Source organism: Hylobates moloch, unplaced genomic scaffold (assembly GCF_009828535.3).
Source record: "Hylobates moloch isolate HMO894 unplaced genomic scaffold, HMol_V3 SCAFFOLD_5, whole genome shotgun sequence".
NCBI lineage: Eukaryota > Metazoa > Chordata > Mammalia > Primates > Hylobatidae > Hylobates > Hylobates moloch.
The window spans coordinates 87143341-87161927 of record NW_026652280.1 but is presented as its reverse complement, the minus strand read 5'-3'; the positions used below and the strand labels follow the sequence as shown (position 1 = coordinate 87161927).

Sequence of the window (18587 nt, the reverse complement as noted above, 5' to 3'; positions counted from 1 at the left end):
CAATAATAGACATTAAATAAGGCTTCTTGTTTGTTTCTGTTTTGTTTTGTTTGAGACGGAGTCTTGCTCTGTTGCCCAGGCTGGAGTACAATGGCGTGATCTTGGCTCACTGTAGCCTCCACCTCCTGGGTTCAAGTGATGCTCCTGCCTCAGCCTCCCCAGTAGCTGGGACTATAGGCATGTGCCACCACGCCTGGCTAATTTTTGTATTTTTAGTGGAGATGGGGTCCCACCATGTTGGCCAGGCTGGTCTCGAACCCCTGACCTCAGGTGATCCACCTGCCTCGGCCTTCCAAAGTGCTGGGATTATAGGCATGAGCCACTGTGTCTGGCCTAAATAAAGCACCTTTAAATAGAAACACACACACAAAAACAAAGTTATGTATATTGATCTGTTGATATAAATGTTGTGATCAGAGGCTCACAGGAACCTAACCCTGTATCTTCCCTAGGAGCTGTGGTTTCCAAGGAGCAGTATTTGCTAAGTCTGTGTACTGGGTGACTTTATTCAACATAACTACAGCAAATACCAGAATTGGCTATGATGAAAGTGAGGCACAGAGCCTAAGCCTCTTGTTTGTTGTCATTCAGCAAAAAAATGAAGGATCTGAAGCCAGGCAGTGTCATTCCAGAGCCCTGACTTTCAAATGTCGTATCTAGCAAGGTCTTACATTCAAATAACATTGTAAATTCACAACAAAGAGGACCAAGCTCCGAGTTCATTCAGCTATTTCTGCACAGAAGGCACCTGAAATGATCTGTGCCTGGAGACAAAAGGTAGAGGATGTAAGTGTATCGTTCTCTATTTTATCCACAGCCCTCAGAAGCAGCTGGTCTGCCTGGCTTTACTCTCCATAACACTTCACAGAACAGTTTTGCAGTTCCCAGAGCTGTGCCTTCAACAGACACTGGGTTTCAGGTGACCAAAGATGCTATCAGAGAATATGGCTTTCCCATAGGAGAGAATGAGTTTCCCGGTATGTTGGACCATCTCAGCCAGGTATTTCTGTGTCAGAAACCCATCAGTAACACTCTAGACTGGAGATCAGCAAATATATTCTGTAAAGGGCCAGAGAGTAAATATTTTAGGACTTGTGAGCCATATAGTCTCTACAACTAGTCAACTGTGCCCTTTTATCAAAAAAGCAGCCACAGACAATACCTAATGAAGAGGCATGACTCTGTTCCAACAGAAACTTAAGAAAGCAGATGGGCCGGGTGCGGTGGCTCACGCCTGTAATCTCAACACTTTGGGAGTCCGAGGCGGGTGGATCACTAGGTCAGGAGATCGAGACCATCCTGGCTAACATGGTGAAACCCCGTCTCCACTAAAAATACAAAAAATTAGCCAGGCGTGGTGGCGGGCGCCTGTAGTCCCAGCTACTCAGGAGGCTGAGGCAGGAGAACAGCACGAAGCCGGGAGGCGGAGCTTGCAGTGAGCTGAGATGGCGCCAATGCACTCCAGTCTGGGCGACAGAGCAAGACTCCGTCTCAAAAAAAAAAAAAAAAAGAAAGCAGATGGAGGGCCAGCTGCCCAGCTGCTCTAGAGGGGCTGTGTCTTATGTTTGTAATTTCAGCCCCAGCAGTAAAAATTGTCCCTATGCTGCCAAAGAGGAAATGAAAACACAGAGTCACAGTCATTCTTTTTTTTTGTTTTAGAAGGAGTCTCCCTCTGTCGCCCAGGCTGGAGTGCAGTGGTGCGATCTCGGCTCACTGCAACCTCCGCCTCCCAGGTTCAAGCAATTCTCCTGCCTCAGCCTCCCGAGTAGCTGGGACTACAGGCGCCCGCCACCACGCCCGGCTAATTTTTTGTATTTTAGTAGACACGGGGTTTCACCATGTTGCCCAGGCTGGTCTCGAACTCCTGAGCTCAGGTAATCCGCCCGTCTCGGCCTCCCAAAGTGCTAGGACTACAGGCAACAGCCACCGCGCCCGGCCTGCAAAGCCTACTTCTAACAAAAGTCAAGTCCCACACACTTGCCTCTACATTGCGTTTTGCTCCTTTGTTATCCCAGGTTTTACAATTACAGAGCACTTGATGAGCCTGTTTCCACGCCTGTAAAATGGGGCGAAGTTCTTCACTGTGCTATTGCAGAATTAAGCCACTGGCTCTGTAGGCAAAGTGCTTAGCACGGCGTGGCACGCTGCGGGTGCAGAGAAACGCTCGCTGCCACCCCACTCTTAGCTACCGGGCACCCCAGCGCCCCGCCAGGGGCTGAAGAAACGTGGGAGGAAGCGGAGGAACGCCAAGGGCGTGTGCCCGCGAAAGGTCTCACGAGGCGTTTCGAGGTCGCCTCTTCAGGCTCGGCGCCGACAAGGTGCCTCTGAGCTCACCCAGGCCAACCCAGGCACCCCAGGACCCCAAGACGGCAGCAAGCACAGCTGGGCAGCCGAGACCCGGGAACACCCACTTCCGCCACAGACCTGCTCAAAATAGCTCCTTCTGGCAGCGCGCGAGACGTGGCCCGAGCCGGCCCCGGGGAGGCGGGGCCTGAGAGCAGACAACGCCCCCTCTTCCGGCTCGCCTCCGTTCCCCACAGGCCCCTCCGCTGCCGCTCCTCGCCCCGGCCAGCAGGCCCGCCCCGCCCTCCATGACGTCATTTCCGGCGTTTGGGCGGGGCCCGGGCAGGGCGCGCTGCCCGGAGCTGCCTGGGTTGCGCTGCCGGCCACGTACCCGCGCCGGGCCTCAGGCTCATTCCTACTGTCCGAGGGCCACCAGGCCGCCGCGGGCCTGCTGCGCCCGGGTAAGGGGCTCGCACTGCCGTCCGGGGAGCTGCTGTCAGGGCTCCCTGACCGGCTTGGAACTGAGAGACAGAGGTGGGGGGGCAGGAGGAGGGTTGGATGGGGGCACGAGGGGCAGGGGGAGAGTGAGTGGGGCTGAGAGAGGCAGGAGGAACGGGACAGGAGGAGCGGCGGATGGGGCACGCACAGAGTGCAAGACGCTGAGCAATGCAGGTACTGAAGGAGTCAACGGGGGGCCGAGCATGGCTGGGGGCCCAAGAGGCAGGAGGAAGGAGGAGGGCTGAAGGGGGTCCGAGACTGGAGAAGAGGCCCGCTTGTCCCATTTTGGGAGGAGAATGGGGACACTCTCGTAGGGGGGGCGAATTTGTCCTGGGGTCTTTCCCGAGCAAGCCCAGGACGGGACTGGACCCCAAGAAGTGTCGCTCTTAGTTGAGTGACCCAGACCTATCCCCCAGACCCTCTCTGTACCTGGGTGAAGGTTGTGCATTGCCCCAGATTCCCTCCCCTGCCCATCTGTCTCCCTGCCTGCTTCCCCCATGCGAGTCACTTAGTAGCCCCCGTGTGGCTGCTTAGCATGTTGACTTAGGCTGATAGGAGGAATCGGCCTCCACACGCATGGTTTGCTACCAGAAATATCATCGTGCTTAGAAATCTGACTTTAACAACTTGCAGCTATCCCTCGCCCCAGGAAAATCTCTAACATTTCAATAAAATCAGCAAGGAAAATATTTAAAATACAAATTTTTCCATTTATACAGTGGATCTGCCTAATGGACAAAGGAATGTCAGAGCTACCCACGTTCTTAGCAAAAACTAGGCTCTAGCATTTAGCTATGATACCAAAACTTCCAGAAACCTGGAAGAAAGCAAGGTAGTTAATGTAATATAATAAATGTCCAATGTTCCAGGTTCCCATCTGCCACAAAGTCACATCCTTTGGACTACAGGACAATGTCTATATACACAAAGCCATAAGTCTGTGTGTTCCTTGGGCTTCTGCTACCAAAGTTCAGCCAGGTGACGTGTCAGGATTAGGTACCTGCAGTTTGCCCTGTATTTGCTTTTGCAGTTCCTACTCCTTGGTATCTGTACCTTGCCTAACTTGGTGTGGGGACCTGGCCATGTTGCTGCTGAGTGAGTCTTAATAGCCTGATAGAATGTGGGGGTAACAGCTGTAGTTCTTTACCAAGCTTCAGGATTGGTCTTTGGAACCTCTCTATGCCAGAAGAAAAGAATTAAGTTATTTCTTTCCCATTTTTTTTTTTAAGAGATGGGGTCTCACTATGTTGCCCAGGCTGAACTCAAACTTCTGGGCTTGTAATCCTCCCACCTCAGCCTCCTGAGTGTCTGGGATTACAGGCATGTAGCACCACGCTTGGAGTCCAGTTTTGTGTAACTGGCATGAAGTGCCCCACATATAACAAGCCAAGGTTGAGAACACAAGAATTCAGACAAGATGCCTTGGGAGGCGTCTCGAGGTCATGAACCAGAAAAGGATAGGGAGGTTGACACCCGGGGCACAGTCTGGGGCTGCCTTTCTCATGGGGTGTCACCTGGCTCAAGGGAGTATCCTGTTGCACCTTCCTTGCAGATCCTATGGGGAGCTGACCCCTGAAGAAGGGAGCTCCCAATGCCAGCCTAACCTTCCGTCTTTCCATCTGCCCTGGTCTCCAACTTAATACAAACTTAATTCTCTCTTGCTCATTCCCCTCCTGCCCCTGGGGTCTCTTTTTTCACATCTGTTATGGTCTGAAACCCTGATCTACCCAGTCTCCCTGTATCAGATAATAATGAGAATAACTGGGTGGGGTCCCAAGACCCACATCCTAATTTTGGCTCGAAGCCCTTGCAGGGGAAACAGTTATTTTAAATGTTGTTAATGGTTTGTCCATCATGAGTCAACCTACATAGATGACCACAGGTTCCCGCGTGGGATCTTGACATTTAGAATATTCTGTTGGAAAGTGGAGGCAGGACCATAGCAGAGGGATGAAGTCATAGGACAACGAAGGCCTGTTCTTGACTACACAGTGGCCAATTCCTGTTTCTGTGGGAGTGACCACCAGCCCCACCGGCTGGGAGGGAATAAGTGGTGATGGTATCCAGCAGAAGTTTCCTGAGAAACCCATGGAGTGTCCTGAGATACCTGTGGAGTGTCCTGAGATAGCCTTGTGGACATGCGCCATGTGTGTGCCCTCACCTTTGTGTGTGTGATTTTGCATGTGTATGTATGTGCCTGTGTGAGCGCACATATGGTGGCATGTGTGCATGTGCAGATGGACATGCATGCAGCTGTGTGCACACAAGCGTGTGTAAGTGCATGTGTGTGTGCGCACGTGGGCATCTGTGTTGGGAGCAGGCCCATGGTGGTCCTTGATATCACCACTACTACTGATAACCTTCCCAGGATAAGAGGTGACGAGCTGTTTCTGTAATCTCTTGAGTTCGCGTTAAATATTCATCAATGAGAGAATCATTTGTGCCGGTTAACATCTTTGCATTATGGCTTTGCTTCTGGATTCCTCTAAAGTTTTGCTTGGCTCCTAGGAAAATGTCTCTCCTGGTATATAGATCGTGTAGTCTCTCTAAATTATGGAAATCAGTGTGTGGAAACTGTATCAGGTGGGAGAACTCTGTGCCTTTCTGCTTAGTGGCTTGAAGTACTTGAAGAAAATACACTGTTTTCTTTCCTTGGAGCCTTTCAGAAATGTTTTCCAAAAGTGATACATGCTTGTTAAAAAAAAAAAAAGAAAGAAAGATATGAAGTAGAGAATGAAAATCACAGGTGAATCCATTCCCCAGGGATAATCATTAACATTCTAGTGCAAATCTTTCCAGACCCTTGAATAAATGTTTCTTTTAACGAAAATAGGATCATGGTCCACACGTTGCTGTGTAATCTGCCTTGTTCATTTATTGATGCATGCTATATATCTTCCCATGTTAATAAGTAGAGAGTTGTATATTTTTAACAGTTGTCATAGTATTTTATATATGAATGGGGCCATACTTGACAGAACTATTCCAGTTTTTTACTCTTTCTAAATAATGCTGTGAGAAATATCTTTGTAGATCATCTTTGGACATCTGTCTGAGTGCTTCCTTAAAAGAAACTGCAGTTGAAGTTGCTGCATTGGAAGTTGTTGTTTTTTGTTTTGTTTTGTTTTGTTTTTGAGACAGAGTTTTGCTCTTATTGCCCAGGCTAGAGTGCAGTGGCGCAATCTCGGCTCACTGCAACCTCCACCTTCTGGTTTCAAGCGATTCTCCTGCCTCAGCCTCCCAAGTCGCTGGCATTACAGGCGCCCGCCACCACGCCTAGCTAATTTTTTTGTATTTTTAGTGGAGATGGGGTTTCACCATGTTGGTCAGGCTGGTCTCAAACTGCTGACCTCATGATCCACCCGCCTCAGCCTCCCAAAGTGCTGGGATTACAGGCGTGAGCCACTGCGCCCAGCCTGCATTGGAAGTTTTGACATTGAAAGCTTTGATCCATGTTGTCGTTTTCCCAGTGGAATGATCTATTGAATGCTGCTCTTTCCATGCCTCCCTCCTCACTGGAATTTTCCTTCATGCCTTTCCTAAGGAATGTGGACTTTTTTTCAAACTCTAGATGCGTCTGTTACCAGAGCGGAGAGTCTACCTTTGTCTCACATGTGCCACAAAGGATGGCATGGCCCGGGAGTGCCCCACCACGTGGCTTTCACCCCCTGCAAAGCCAGACTTCGCCCAGCGACACAGTGCCAAGCCTGCAGCTCTCCAAGGAGGAAGATGGCCCAGGCTGGGAGCATACCTTTAGCAGCGGCCTCTGGTGAGTGTCCTGGCTCTGCAGGCCGGGCCTGCTTGTTGGGTGATGGGACAGTGAGCGTAGAGGGAGCTTTGCAAGATCATCAGAGGGTCAAGGGAAAAGGAAAGACAGCCAGGCCTCTAGTAACCAAGGAAGGCCCAGTCTGTGGCCCTTAACTGTCAGAGGCCCTGCCTCCTTTTTTTTTTCCTTTTTTTTTTTGAGACAAGGTCTGGTTCTGTGGTCCAGGCTGGAGTGCAGAGGTGCAATCTTGGCTTACTGCAACCTCTGCCTCCCAGGTTCAAGCCATCCTCCCACCTCAGCCTCTCAAGTAGCTGGGACTACAGATGCATACCACCACGCCTGGCCAATTTCTGTATTTTTTGTAGAGATGGGGTTTCGCCATGTTGCCCAGGCTGGTCTCTAACTCGTGAGCTCGATCCACCCGCCTGCCTCGGCCTCTCAAAGTGCGGGGATTACATGCATGAGTCATTGTGTCTGATCAGGAGGCCTCATCTTCTGAGTAGACTGGGGTGGTGGCCCATGAACAGGATGGGGATCACGCAATTCCCTGCAACCCTCTTCGGCTTCGTGACACAAATGCAAGTTACCTCAAGAGGTTCTCCCTGACCTTGGTGATGCCGTGGGCACTCACAGAAGCCTCCTCTGTGCTGCAGGGAGGCTGTGTCTCACTCATGCAGGGTGGTGGAGGGGCGCCTCTTAGCAGAAGATGATGAGAGGCTGTCCCCTCTCAGGAAGGAGAAGGTCCTTGTCTGTTCCAAGGCAAGGAACTGGACAAGAAGGAGGTTCATTCAGTACATTGAGTCTGATCCTCCCTGCTGTAGCTGGAGCACGGTCCCTGAAGCTGGCTGAAGTGCTAAAGCAGGGGCTAGCAAATTGTGGCCAAATCCCACCTGCTGCCTGTTTGTATAAATAAAGTGTTATTGGGACACAACCTTGCCCACCATTCACATCTATTCCAGGGCTGCCTCTGTACTGTAAAGGCAGAATTGAGTAGCTAAGACACAGACCGAATGGCCCACAGAATCCCAAATACTGCCATCCTGTCCTCTATAGAGAAAGTGTGCTGACCCCTGCCCTAGAGATTTGTAGTGAGGGGGCAGCAGAAGGCCTGGGGCTGGGGTACATTCAGGAGCCGAGACCCTCTTCACCCATAAGAAGCCCCTGCCACATCATCTCACCTTTAACTCACCCAGAGGATTTCAAATCCTGGGCTCAGGCCTGGGGAACATCTGGAGCCCAGGGGTGGTAGCATTTTAAAAACATTTGGTAGATGTTACTGGCCCAAGAGAGAGCCGTTTAAATACTCATATTTATCAAAAGCCCAGCTGCACTGCCTTGGCCCATGGAGGATTGTGAGTTCTTTGTGCCCGAAACCTTCCAGTTTCAGTTCTGTCCTGCGTGATATTGGTTAGTTTCTTCTCTCCCCATCCCCCCCGCCACACTTTTTTTCTGTCAGAACAAAGAATGCTTTTTGCACTCTAGATCTGTGGTTTGTAAGGCCAAGTAATTTTTCTAAACCCCTAACACATCAGGAGCCCTTACAGACCATTTTGAAGAGAAAGCACCATTTGAAGCTAGAGAAAAGTTAGTGGCTCTCAGAAAGAGACCAGGAGTCTCGAGGAACACACCGGCCTTCCAGAGGAGTGTGTGCTCTAAGGGCTTTCTCCAGCCCTGGGGCAGCTTGACAACAGTCCACGTGGATTACAGGAGGCAGGAAGCCACCCAGGGGCTTCTTGTCGCGCAGCGGCTGCTTTTGCGTAGCTGGAAGTGCTTCTCGGGTGGGCTGCTGCCTAAGCCAGGCGCCATTCTGGGTCCTTGCCCGCGTGATCCCATGTCACTCCCATGCAGCTCAGCGGGGCTCAGAGATCTGTGGCTGCACATGTCACTTGGTTAATGAGCTTGGGAGATGGGGTTGGAACGCAGGCAGTGCTGTTGGCCTCTGCGTGTCCTGCTGGTCTCCCACTCCCCTTGCATGGTCTCTTGACCCTATTACGGTAGCTTCCTCAAGGGAATGACAGTGAATGCTGAAAGAGCTAAAAGGCTGCTCCTGCCACTCATGCATTCGGTGGCCCCTTTGTCCCTGAGTGACCAATGGGCAGCTCAGCCAGCACCCCCAAGCCCCAGTCCGCCTACAGCTATGCAGCTGGGGCCCCACTTTGCTATGGGCTGCTAAGTGCTGGTTTCCTTGTGACTGTTTTCATTATTTTATCTAACAAAACAAATCAACCAAACCAAATAATTTTTTTATAATACGTTAAGGGCCGGGCACAGTAGCTCATGCCTGTAATCCCAATACTTTGGAGGCCAAGGCGGGAAGATTGCTTCAGCCGAGGAGCTGGAGGCCACCCTGGGCAACATAGCGAGAACCCTCTCTCCACAAAAAAATAGGGGTGGTGGTGTGCACCTGTGATCCCAGCTGAGGTGGGAGGATCATTTGAGTCTGGGAGGTCAAAACTGTAGTGAGGTACAATCGTGCCACTGCACTCCAGCCTGGGTAGCAGAGCGAGACCCATCTCAAAAAAATAAAAATGTGTTAAGTCATCCACATCACTTCTGTGGAGCATTAGAATGAAGGAGAGGGCTTTGCTTTACAGCGACTTGGGCCGGCTGTGGGGACCACTGCAGTCTCTGAAGTGGGGCAGTCACTCATTCACTCAACGCCTGTATCAGGTGCCTGGATCGCTGCCCCTCACTGGCTGCCCCTGCCTCCCCTCTTACCAAAAGCACCTTCCTGTTCTTGTCTAAGGCCCTGCAGGGACTCCCATCCCCCTACTGTGAAATCTAAACTGCCACGTGGCTCATGGGGCCTCCTCGCTCTCTCCAGACTAATTCCCGCCTCACCATGCTCTTCCTTGCCTCTGACCCTGCTGCTGTCATCTGCTGCTCCCTCTCCACCTGCCTGCCCACCCCCACCCAGCTTTCAGAATGTGGCCCAGGCGTCGCTTTCCCTAGAAGCGTTCCTTGGCATGCCGACCACACCACCACTGGCTGAACTGTGTCCTCTGGGCCCCTCTGGCACCCCGTCCTCTGGGGCCCAACCATCCTTGGGGCTTCTGCCCAGAGGACCAGCCTACCTCACTCTTCAAGGCCTGCCTGCGTACTGTCTCCTCCTTGCTTCCCAGCACTGAGTCACACCCTGCACAATGCTTGTGCCAGCCTGCAATGACCTCTTTTCTGTGTCTCCCATGGACTTCAGGTCCCTGAAGAGGTTGTGTGTTTTTCACCTTTTTGTCCTAAGTGTACTGCCTGGCACATGAGTAAGCACTCAGTAAATATTGGATGAAAGGATGGGTGAGTGGATGGATGGATGGATGGGTGGGTGGGTGGGTGGATGGATGGATGGATGGGTGGGTGGGTGGGTGGGTGAGTGGGTGGATGGATGGATGGATGGATGGACAGATGAGTAGATGAATAGTGGATAGATGGATGGGTGGGTGGGTAGATGGATGGATGGATGGATGAATGAACTTATGGATGGACAGATGAGTAGATGTATAGAATAGTGGGTGGATGGATGGATGAATGAGTGGGTGGATGGATGGGTGGGTGGGTGGTTGGGTAGATGGATGGACAGATGAGTAGATGGATAGAATAGTGGGTGGATGGAAGGATGGATGAGTAGGTGGATGGATGGGTGGGTGGATGGATGGATGAGTGGGTGGATGGATGGATGGATGGGTGAGTGGATGGATGGGTGAGTGGGTGGATGGATGGGTGGGTGGGTGGATGAATGGATGGACTTATGGATGGACAGATGAGTAGATGGATAGAATAGTGGGTGGATGGATGGGTGGGCAGGCGGGTGGATGGATGAATGGGTGGATTGATGGATGAATGGTTAAGTAGTATCTCCCATGTGAAAGGCACAGTCACCTGTCACAGGGTGCACATGGGGTGCGTTAGGCTTGATTTGTACTCTGCAGACCATGGGGGAAGCTGAGGAGGAAGACTTGACCAGTCTTGGTGATGAGAAAGCCTTCACCCTATGAACACAGCCAAGTCTTAGCCCTCTCTCCTGCTCCTTTAAGCTCTGAACTCTAGGATGGGAGAATGGGAACTTTTGCAGGTTGAGATTCATAGTGAAATTGGGTCAAGAAGTGATCAGATGCAAAGCACGGGGCAGATTATTACTACACCATGGCTGAGGTCTTCCTGGGCACCAGGCCCTGGTCTCAGCACTTGGCTCAGTCTGCACCTTGGACCCTGCCAGAGCCCTCCACAGCAGGTGCTGTCAGGCAAGGCTGTGTGTTGCTGGCCAGACACCTTCTGACCAGCATGCTTTCTTGACCACAGATCCCTTGGCCAAGCAGGAGGGAACCATTAGCAGCCTGAGGAGCTGGCTGGCTGGGAGCCTCAGGGACCGCCCAGCCTTGCTCCCAGCTCACCCGCAAGATGTGGACAGCTCTTGTGCTCATTTGGATTTTCTCCTTGTCCCTATCTGAAAGCCATGCGGCATCCAACGATCCACGTAAGTGAGAAAGCTGTGTGACTGCTGGATGGGCCCACGGTGGCCACAAAGCATGCTGAGCCCATGAAAGCAACGTCTGCAAACCCAGGCCAACACATCGGAACCCCAGCCCTCCCAGGTGCCGGGCAGGGAAGGGTTGTCAGGCCAACCTTCCTTCTCCAGGGTCATGGTGGGCAAAGAGCCCCCAGCAGGACCAGGCAGCTGAGCCCTGAAAGGTTTGCTCCCTTGGCCTGCAAGATTTGACGTCATCTCTAAATTGAATCTTCACTGGGGAATTGGTTCCTTCATACATCGGATCTTTAATTGCGTTCCCACTCTGTGCCATTCATTTCCAAGAATTCCTGCAGTGAATCCTTTCACAAAGCCAAGCATTGTTTTATGATGTGAATACCTGTGCAGTTTATCTGCTTTGTAAACCTGGGTGTGCGTTCAGTGGGTTTTTAATGGTGATTCACACCTGTTGTGTGAGACTTTTACTCTGATGTTTTGGGAATTGGATCAAATAGTGAAGGTCTGAAGCCTTCAATGGGCAGGGGGTTCATAGAGGGCAAAGGAGTTTTAAAATCAAATTGACAAGGGCTTTTTCAATGAGCTGCATACCAACAGTGGGAAGAGAGATGGGGAGGAAGCATGTCCGCACATCACCTCCCCCGACTCTGGCTGGGCTGAGGAGGGGGCCCCACAGGGCTGGGTGGAAGCCGATCCCTGAGCAATCCCCCTGCGCAGGATTGAACGTGATTGTGTCTCTTTTTCTCCTTTTTCTGACTTCAAGGCAACTTTGTCCCTAACAAAATGTGGAAGGGATTAGTCAAGAGGAATGCATCTGTGGAAACAGTTGATAATAAAACATCTGAGGATGTAACCATGGCAGCAGCTTCCCCTGTCACATTGACCAAAGGGACTTCGGCAGCCCACCTCAACTCTACGGAAGTCACAGCAGAGGACACAAGCAGGACAGATGTGAGTGAACCAGCAACTTCAGGAGGTGCAGCTGATGGTGTGACCTCCATTGCTCCCACAACTGCAGCCTCCAGTATGACTGCGGCCTCCAGCGCTCCCACGACTGCGGCCTCCAGCACTCCCATGACACTCACACCCCCCATGCCCACGTCCACTTCCGCAGGGCGGACCCCATCCATTACCGCCACTGGGCATCCATCTCTCAGCACAGCCCTCGCACAAGTGCCAAATAGCAGCACGTTGCCAAGAACAGCAACCCTGGCCATGTTGGCCACACGTGCTCAGACTGCTCGTGTAGCAACCACAGCAAACACAAGCAGCCCCATGAGCACTCATCCGAGTCCTTCCAAGCACATGCCCAGTGACACCACGGCAAGCCCTGTACCCCCTACGCGTCTCCAAGCACAAGGTCCCATTAGCCAGGTGTCAGTGGACCAGCCTGTGGTTAACACAACAAATAAATCCACACCCACGCCCTCAAACACAACCCCAGAGCCCGCCCCCACCCCCACAGTGGTGACCACCACCAAGGCACAAGCCAGGGAGCCAACTGCCAGCCCAGTGCCAGTGCCTCACACCAGCCCAATCCCTGAGGTGGAGGCCATGTCCCCCATGACACAGCCAAGCCCCACACCATATACCCAGAGGGCCGCTGGGCCAGGCACACCCCAGGCACCAGCGCAGATAGAGACTGAAGCCACATCGGGTACTGATTCCACTGGGCCAACACCCAGGAGCTCAGGGGGCACTAAGATGCCAGCCACGGACTCGTGCCAGCCCAGCACCCAAGGCCAGTACCTGGTGGTCACTACTGAGCCCCTCACCCAGGCCGTGGTGGACAAAACTCTCCTCCTGGTGGTGCTGTTACTCGGCGTGACCCTTTTCATCACAGTCTTAGTTTTGTTTGCCCTGCAGGCCTATGAGAGCTACAAGAAGAAGGACTACACCCAGGTGGACTACTTAATCAACGGGATGTATGCGGACTCGGAAATGTGAGGGAGGCGGGGGCCTGGCGGGAGGCCTGGCCCCTTCCTCGTCCTTTCCTTTTGCCTTTGAGACCAAACCAAGTGCTTCCAAATTCTTTTGGTGCAATTTAGGAGATATGCCAGATGCTTAAACACATTTAATTGCTGTCAGATTAATTCCATGATCACTAAAGAGTTGCTGCTTTTTTCATATTTATTTTTGTAAATGATCCTGTGCCCAGGAGCAGCTGGGGGTTCCGCCTCAGGGTGGGGTGGGCAGGGCCCTGTCCCCCCAGGTGTCGGAGCCTGACCTGAATTAAAGTACTGACTGCTCGGCACTGTCGTGTGGGTGCATCCTGCTCCTCGGGGAGCCTTTCTTTCTGCCATGCACGTGGCAGAGTTTGGTTTTGTGAATGTGCACCATCACTCCGCACCCTGGAGGTTGACTGTGTCGTTACCACTGACTTGGGCTTCTCCCTGGTACCCATGCCCGTCCTGGGGCTTGCTGGGAGGCTCCTGGGCCCAAGAAGAGGCCACAGCCAACATCTTTAATCCTTTTTCTGACCTGTTCGGTGAGCCTCCTGGAGCCAGCTTTAGGGGCGAAGGAGCTAAATTCAACACATCACCCCCATGGTGTGGCCAGCTCGGCCTGAACCTGCGCAGAACAGAATCTGATCCTGCCCTGCTCATGAGGTGGGGTCATTATCACTAGTCCTGAATAGCGCAAGTCCCTTGCCCCAGGTAACCGAGGACCCCAGGGCCAGGCCTGGGATTCGACCCCAGAGCCTGCTCCTTAGGCCAATTCCCCTGGATTCCAGGCTCCCATCCTGAACATGCAGCCAGCACTTGCTCTGTGCTTGTTACGTGCCTACCCTGTCCCTGTGCTGTGTGAGTGTGACCTGCTGTGTGAGTGTAACCTGCTGTGTGTGTGTAACGTGCTGCGCGTGTGTAACCTGCTGCGTGAGTGCAACCTGCTGTGTGTGTGTAACCTGCTGCACATGTGTGACCTGGTGCGTGTGTGTAACCTGCTGCGTGAGTGTAACCCGCTGTGTGTGTGTAGCCTGCTGCACATGTGTGACCTGCTGCATTGCATCAGCCCCAGGAGATCAGCATCACAATTTCCATTTTGAAGATGGGACCACTGAGGCACAGAGCAAAGTCACCCCCGGAGGCCCAGAGTCAGGATTGAGCCCTGGTCCTAGAGTCCCAAATCTTTGTCTAACTAGGTTCCTTTGCCACCTGCCCAGCCTGAGCTTGGCCTTTGGGCCTTCATCTGCCCACCTGCCCAAGGCAGAAAGAACTGATGGGCCACACGTGGCCAGGGCATCTTGTAAGGCCATGTTCTCAGGCCAGGTCTGCAGCTGCTGAGACCTGGAGCAAGCTATAGAGTGTTCTGGAGCTCGGCTTCTTCCCCTGGGAAATGGGGAGAGACAGAGCAGCATCTGCTCTAAACGTGGCGGCATGGGGCCCCACCCAAAAACGCTTGTGGAGTTGGCTGTGACTTCTCAACCACCTGGCGCTGAGGCAGAGCCGATCTTTGTCCAGAATCTCCAGTCTCCCCTCACCAGGATCTCCCTGGGCTAGGTTTGGGTGTCCAGCTTCTTTCTTAAATTCACCTCCAAAAAGGATGTCAAAGGGCCTGTGATAAAAGGCTAAGACAGTAACTCCCAAACCATTTGAAATAACTTCAAAGCTGAGGCTGGAAAAATATGGAGTGGGGAGAATGGGTCAGAAACTCCCTCTGGTCCTCCCCTCCTGTCTTCTCCCTCGCTGCACCCTGGCTTCCCCAGCCTTTTTTTTTTCTCATTGTCACGTCCTGCTGGCCCCTTCCCCTCTCCCAGCCTCCACTGCCTGAGTCAGGCCTTCTGGACTGACAGCCACACTCCACAGACCCTGTGCCTGACTGTCTCCCTTTCCTGGCCGTCACACATTGGAGTCGCCTCTGCATGCTTAAGTACAGGTACCGGTGCTGGCTGGGAAGGTAGTTGGTTCCAGCCCCTGGCTCATCTCCCTTGCCATCTTGAGCTCTAGGCCAGCTCACAGCATTGTCCTTGAATCTGACAAGACACCGTCTGCCCGGGATGGGCAGTTCTGCCCACCACGTGTAGACAGTCGGAGCTGTGGAGGACACCCTCTCCTCTGCCTGACTTCACCCCAGTGGTCCAGGCGAGGACCAGCCTGCTAAGGGTCAGCTCTCCACCCTGGTTCATTGAGCATCCCCTGGGAAAGCCAGAACCCTGGACCTGTGTGAGCTGTGGCTCGGGGGTGTTCTCATAGACTGTGGGCACCTTGTTCCTTTCTGGGGAGGTAGGATGAGGAGTAACCTGCAGTGCGGGCCTTCAGCTTGTGACTAAGGGCCTCTGCCTGGCACCCCTACATCCAGGGAATGGGCCACAGGGATCTACAGAGTCAGCCGATCAGTCCCCCTGCCCCAGCCAGGGCCCCCAATTTTTTTTTGACAGAATCTCGCTTTGTCACCCAGGCTGGAGTGCAGTGATGCGATCTCGGCTCAGTGCAGCCTCTACCTCCTGGGTTCAAACAATTCTCCTGCTTCAGCCTCCTGAGTAGCTGGGATTACAGGCGCACGCCACCACACCTGGCTAATTTTTGTATTTTTAGTAGAGACGGGATTTTGCCATGTTGGCCAGGCTGCTGTCAAACTCCTGATCTCAAGTGATCCACCCTCCTCGGCCTCCCCTGGGATTCCAGGCATGAGCCATCGCACCCAGCCTCCAAATTCTTTTATCCTCTGGGAGCATTGGCCACACTCTCCCCCTCCATTCTTGGGGGTCCTATTCCAAACCCCTTGCCATTGTTCTCTCTTGGATGGCATTCCTCCTGGACCACAGGCACCTCAAACTCAGCATCCAAGGCCAAGCTCATCATCGGCCCCCAGGAGTGTGTTTGGCCCCAGGGGTCCTCCCTGTACCCAATGGCATCCCCACGTGGGCTCACAGATTTAGAAACCTGTGCTTCCCCCTGAGTCCAACTGTCCATCCTAAAGGTTTCAATACTCCGGCCGCTTCCCCTGTCCTGACCCCAGCTGCTGCCCGGCCTTGGGCCCTGCCACCAACTGCCTGCCCACTCTGCTCCCAGACAGCCTGGCTCATCCGTCCTCCACCCTGCAGCAAGGGACCCGTCAATACACAAATCTAACCACACCCATCCCTGCCCAAAGCCCCAAGCTCCTCTGCCCAGCACTGCAGGCCCAGTGCAGCCCCCTGTGGTGGGTCCCAGCCAAACAGAGCTCGAGGCGCCCCCATTGCAGACCTGTCCAAATCCAGGGGCCCCAGGCTGTCTCCTCCCTGCCTTGGAGGACACCAGACTGCGAGGTAAGCCAGGTGCCATCCTGGCCTACACAAAGTCCCATTCAACTCAGTTTATCAGGTGCCTAGTGAGCACCTACTGTTTGCAAGCCCAATGGGGATTCAGAGATGACGTGGCCCAGGAGCCCCCAGTGTAGTGGGTGAGACCCGCCTCATGAACTCAATGAAGGTGAGGGGTGGGCTCAGAGAAGGTGCCTCCTCCACCCTGGGGAGCTCAGAGAGCTCAGAGCCCCCCTCAGGCTTTCTGTTCCTGTGGCAGGGGCAGTGGTTCATCTGGGGCCTAGCGCAGCACTGACACACAGGAGGTACAAAGTCCCTAACTGATGGGTGAGAGTCCACACAGAAGGTGCCAGAAGCCCAAACGGAAGTGAGAGTCCAATTCGGGGCCTGGCCCCAAAAGCAGCTCATTCCCTTCACAGTGAGGAAACCAAGGCACAGAAAGGCCAAGTTGCTTGGCCAAGGTCATCCACCAAGCAAGTGGCAGCACAGCATTCACACCGGATCTGTGCTCTGTCTGCGAATGTTGGGCGTGGCTCAGGAGCACACAACAGCCACAGGGAGCAGAGGCTCCTCCAAAGCCGTGAGAGCCCGGGCAGCCGGACAGACGACAGGGCATGGCCTCGAGCATTCACACCGGATCTGTCTGCTCTGTCTGCAAATGTTGGGCGTGGCTCAGGAGCACACAACAGCCACAGGGAGCAGAGGCTCCTCCAAAGCCATGAGAGCCCGGGCAGGGCATAGTCTCGAGCTCGACAGCGCATGGCCTCGAGCCAGCCAGTTTCTCTAGGGGCAGGGCAGAATCTCTTGGTAGAGGAAGTCCAAGGGCTCCCCCTGGCGGGCAAGGCTCTCTCCCAGCCTTCTTGTTTTTTGTTTTTTGAGACAGAGTTTCATTCTTGTTGCCCAGGCTGGAGTGCAATGGTGCCATCTCGGCTCACTGCAGCCTCTGCCTCCCAGGTTTAAGCGATTCTCAGCCTCCTGAGTATCTCGGTTACAGGCACCCGCCACCACGCCCAGCTAAGTTTTTGTATTTTACTAGAGACGGGGTTTCACCATGTTGGCCAGACCGGTCTGGAACTCCTGACCTCAAGGTGATCCACCTGCCTTGGCCTCCCAAAGTGCTGGGATTACAGGTGTGAGCCACCATGTCCCGCCTCTCCCAGACTTTTTCACCAGTCCTGGTGCTGGCTTTGGCCAGAGACACCATCCCACCCTCTGGCCCTCTGCACCTACCATTCCATGTTTGCGGGTGGAAACCCCTTAGCCTGCTCCCCTGACAGCAGGGAGTCTTGCTGTTACCCCACACTAGAGAACTCTGGCCCTCCTCAATTGTTCCAGGCCAGGGGGGCTCGGCTCCCACTATGAGATGGATTGTTCTAGGTGGTATTAGGTTATTTGCGCCTGTAACTGTCTCCCACCAGAAGGAATCCAAGAGTTCAGGGAGAATGCAATGAACTCAAAGGCAGCTCCCGGGGCCTCGGTCACAAAACCCACCAGCTGGGTCAGTTGGGACACACCACAACCACACTCAGCCACAATTTCCGTATCTACAGCTTTGCTTCAAGATCCAGCGCAGTGGCTGACACAAGCCGATGCCTTTTAGAACATGGACTTCGTGCGGCTGCCGTTGAATTCTCTGTGATGGTCTTCCTGCTCCCCGCCCCAGCCCTACTCATCCTCCACACAGCAGCCAGAGGATATTTTAAAAACACAACTCAGCTCCTAATACTCCCCTGCACAGCTCTCCCCGATGGCCTCCCACTGTGAGCAGGAAACAAAATCCAAACATTTGAAGTAAAAACACAGATGAAAAATCAGAGAAATGCGGGATCCAGGCAGAGAGGCCAGCAATGCAGAGCCCCCAGGTCAGATCCAAGGCCACAAGTGTGAGGAGAGAAGGGCCCCGGGGACAGTGGAAGAAACAGGCCGGGCCCAGGGGACAGCGGGCGGGGAGGAGCGCGAGAGCCCAGGAATGCACAGGGAGTCATGTTATCCGGTTCAGAGTTTAAAAGATTACTCTGTTGCTTTAGGATGCAGTCATAGGCTGTCTGAGATGTGCTTTAAAATGCTTCCACACCAGGAGAAGGGGGTGAGAGAATCGTGCCACAAGACACATGTGGCTGCCGTCCATCCAGCATGGCTGATGGGTTCATGGAAGTGGGGGGTCTGTTTCCCACTCTTTCCATGTTTGTGTGTGTTTAGAAATTTCCATCATCAAAAGCTAAAAGAGGCCAGGCGTGGTGGCTCATGCCTGTCATCCCAGCACTTTGGGAGGCCGAGGTGAGTGGATCATTTGAGGTCAGGAGTTCGAGACCAGCCTGGCC

At 53.4% G+C, this 18587-nt stretch overlaps 1 protein-coding gene across 3 annotated transcripts; it reads left to right on the top strand.

The window, feature by feature from the left end:
- The first annotated feature begins 2621 nt into the window (after nt 1-2621).
- Nucleotides 2622-13278, top strand: CUNH11orf24 (chromosome unknown C11orf24 homolog). 3 transcript variants are annotated; one of them, XM_032153695.2, is made up of 5 exons: nt 2622-2744; nt 6353-6550; nt 10841-11015; nt 11788-11975; nt 12891-13278. In XM_032153695.2, the coding sequence occupies exons 3-5, from the start codon at nt 10940-10942 to the stop codon at nt 12969-12971; spliced, it is 345 nt and encodes a 114-aa protein (XP_032009586.1). In that variant the 5' UTR covers nt 2622-2744; nt 6353-6550; nt 10841-10939; the 3' UTR covers nt 12972-13278. The 3 variants fall into 3 exon arrangements, with proteins under 3 accessions (XP_032009586.1, XP_032009584.1, XP_032009585.1); XM_032153693.2 differs by having other exon boundaries at nt 11788-13272; XM_032153694.2 differs by lacking the exon at nt 2622-2744 and adding an exon at nt 2923-2955 and having other exon boundaries at nt 11788-13272.
- The last annotated feature ends 5309 nt before the right edge of the window (nt 13279-18587 follow it).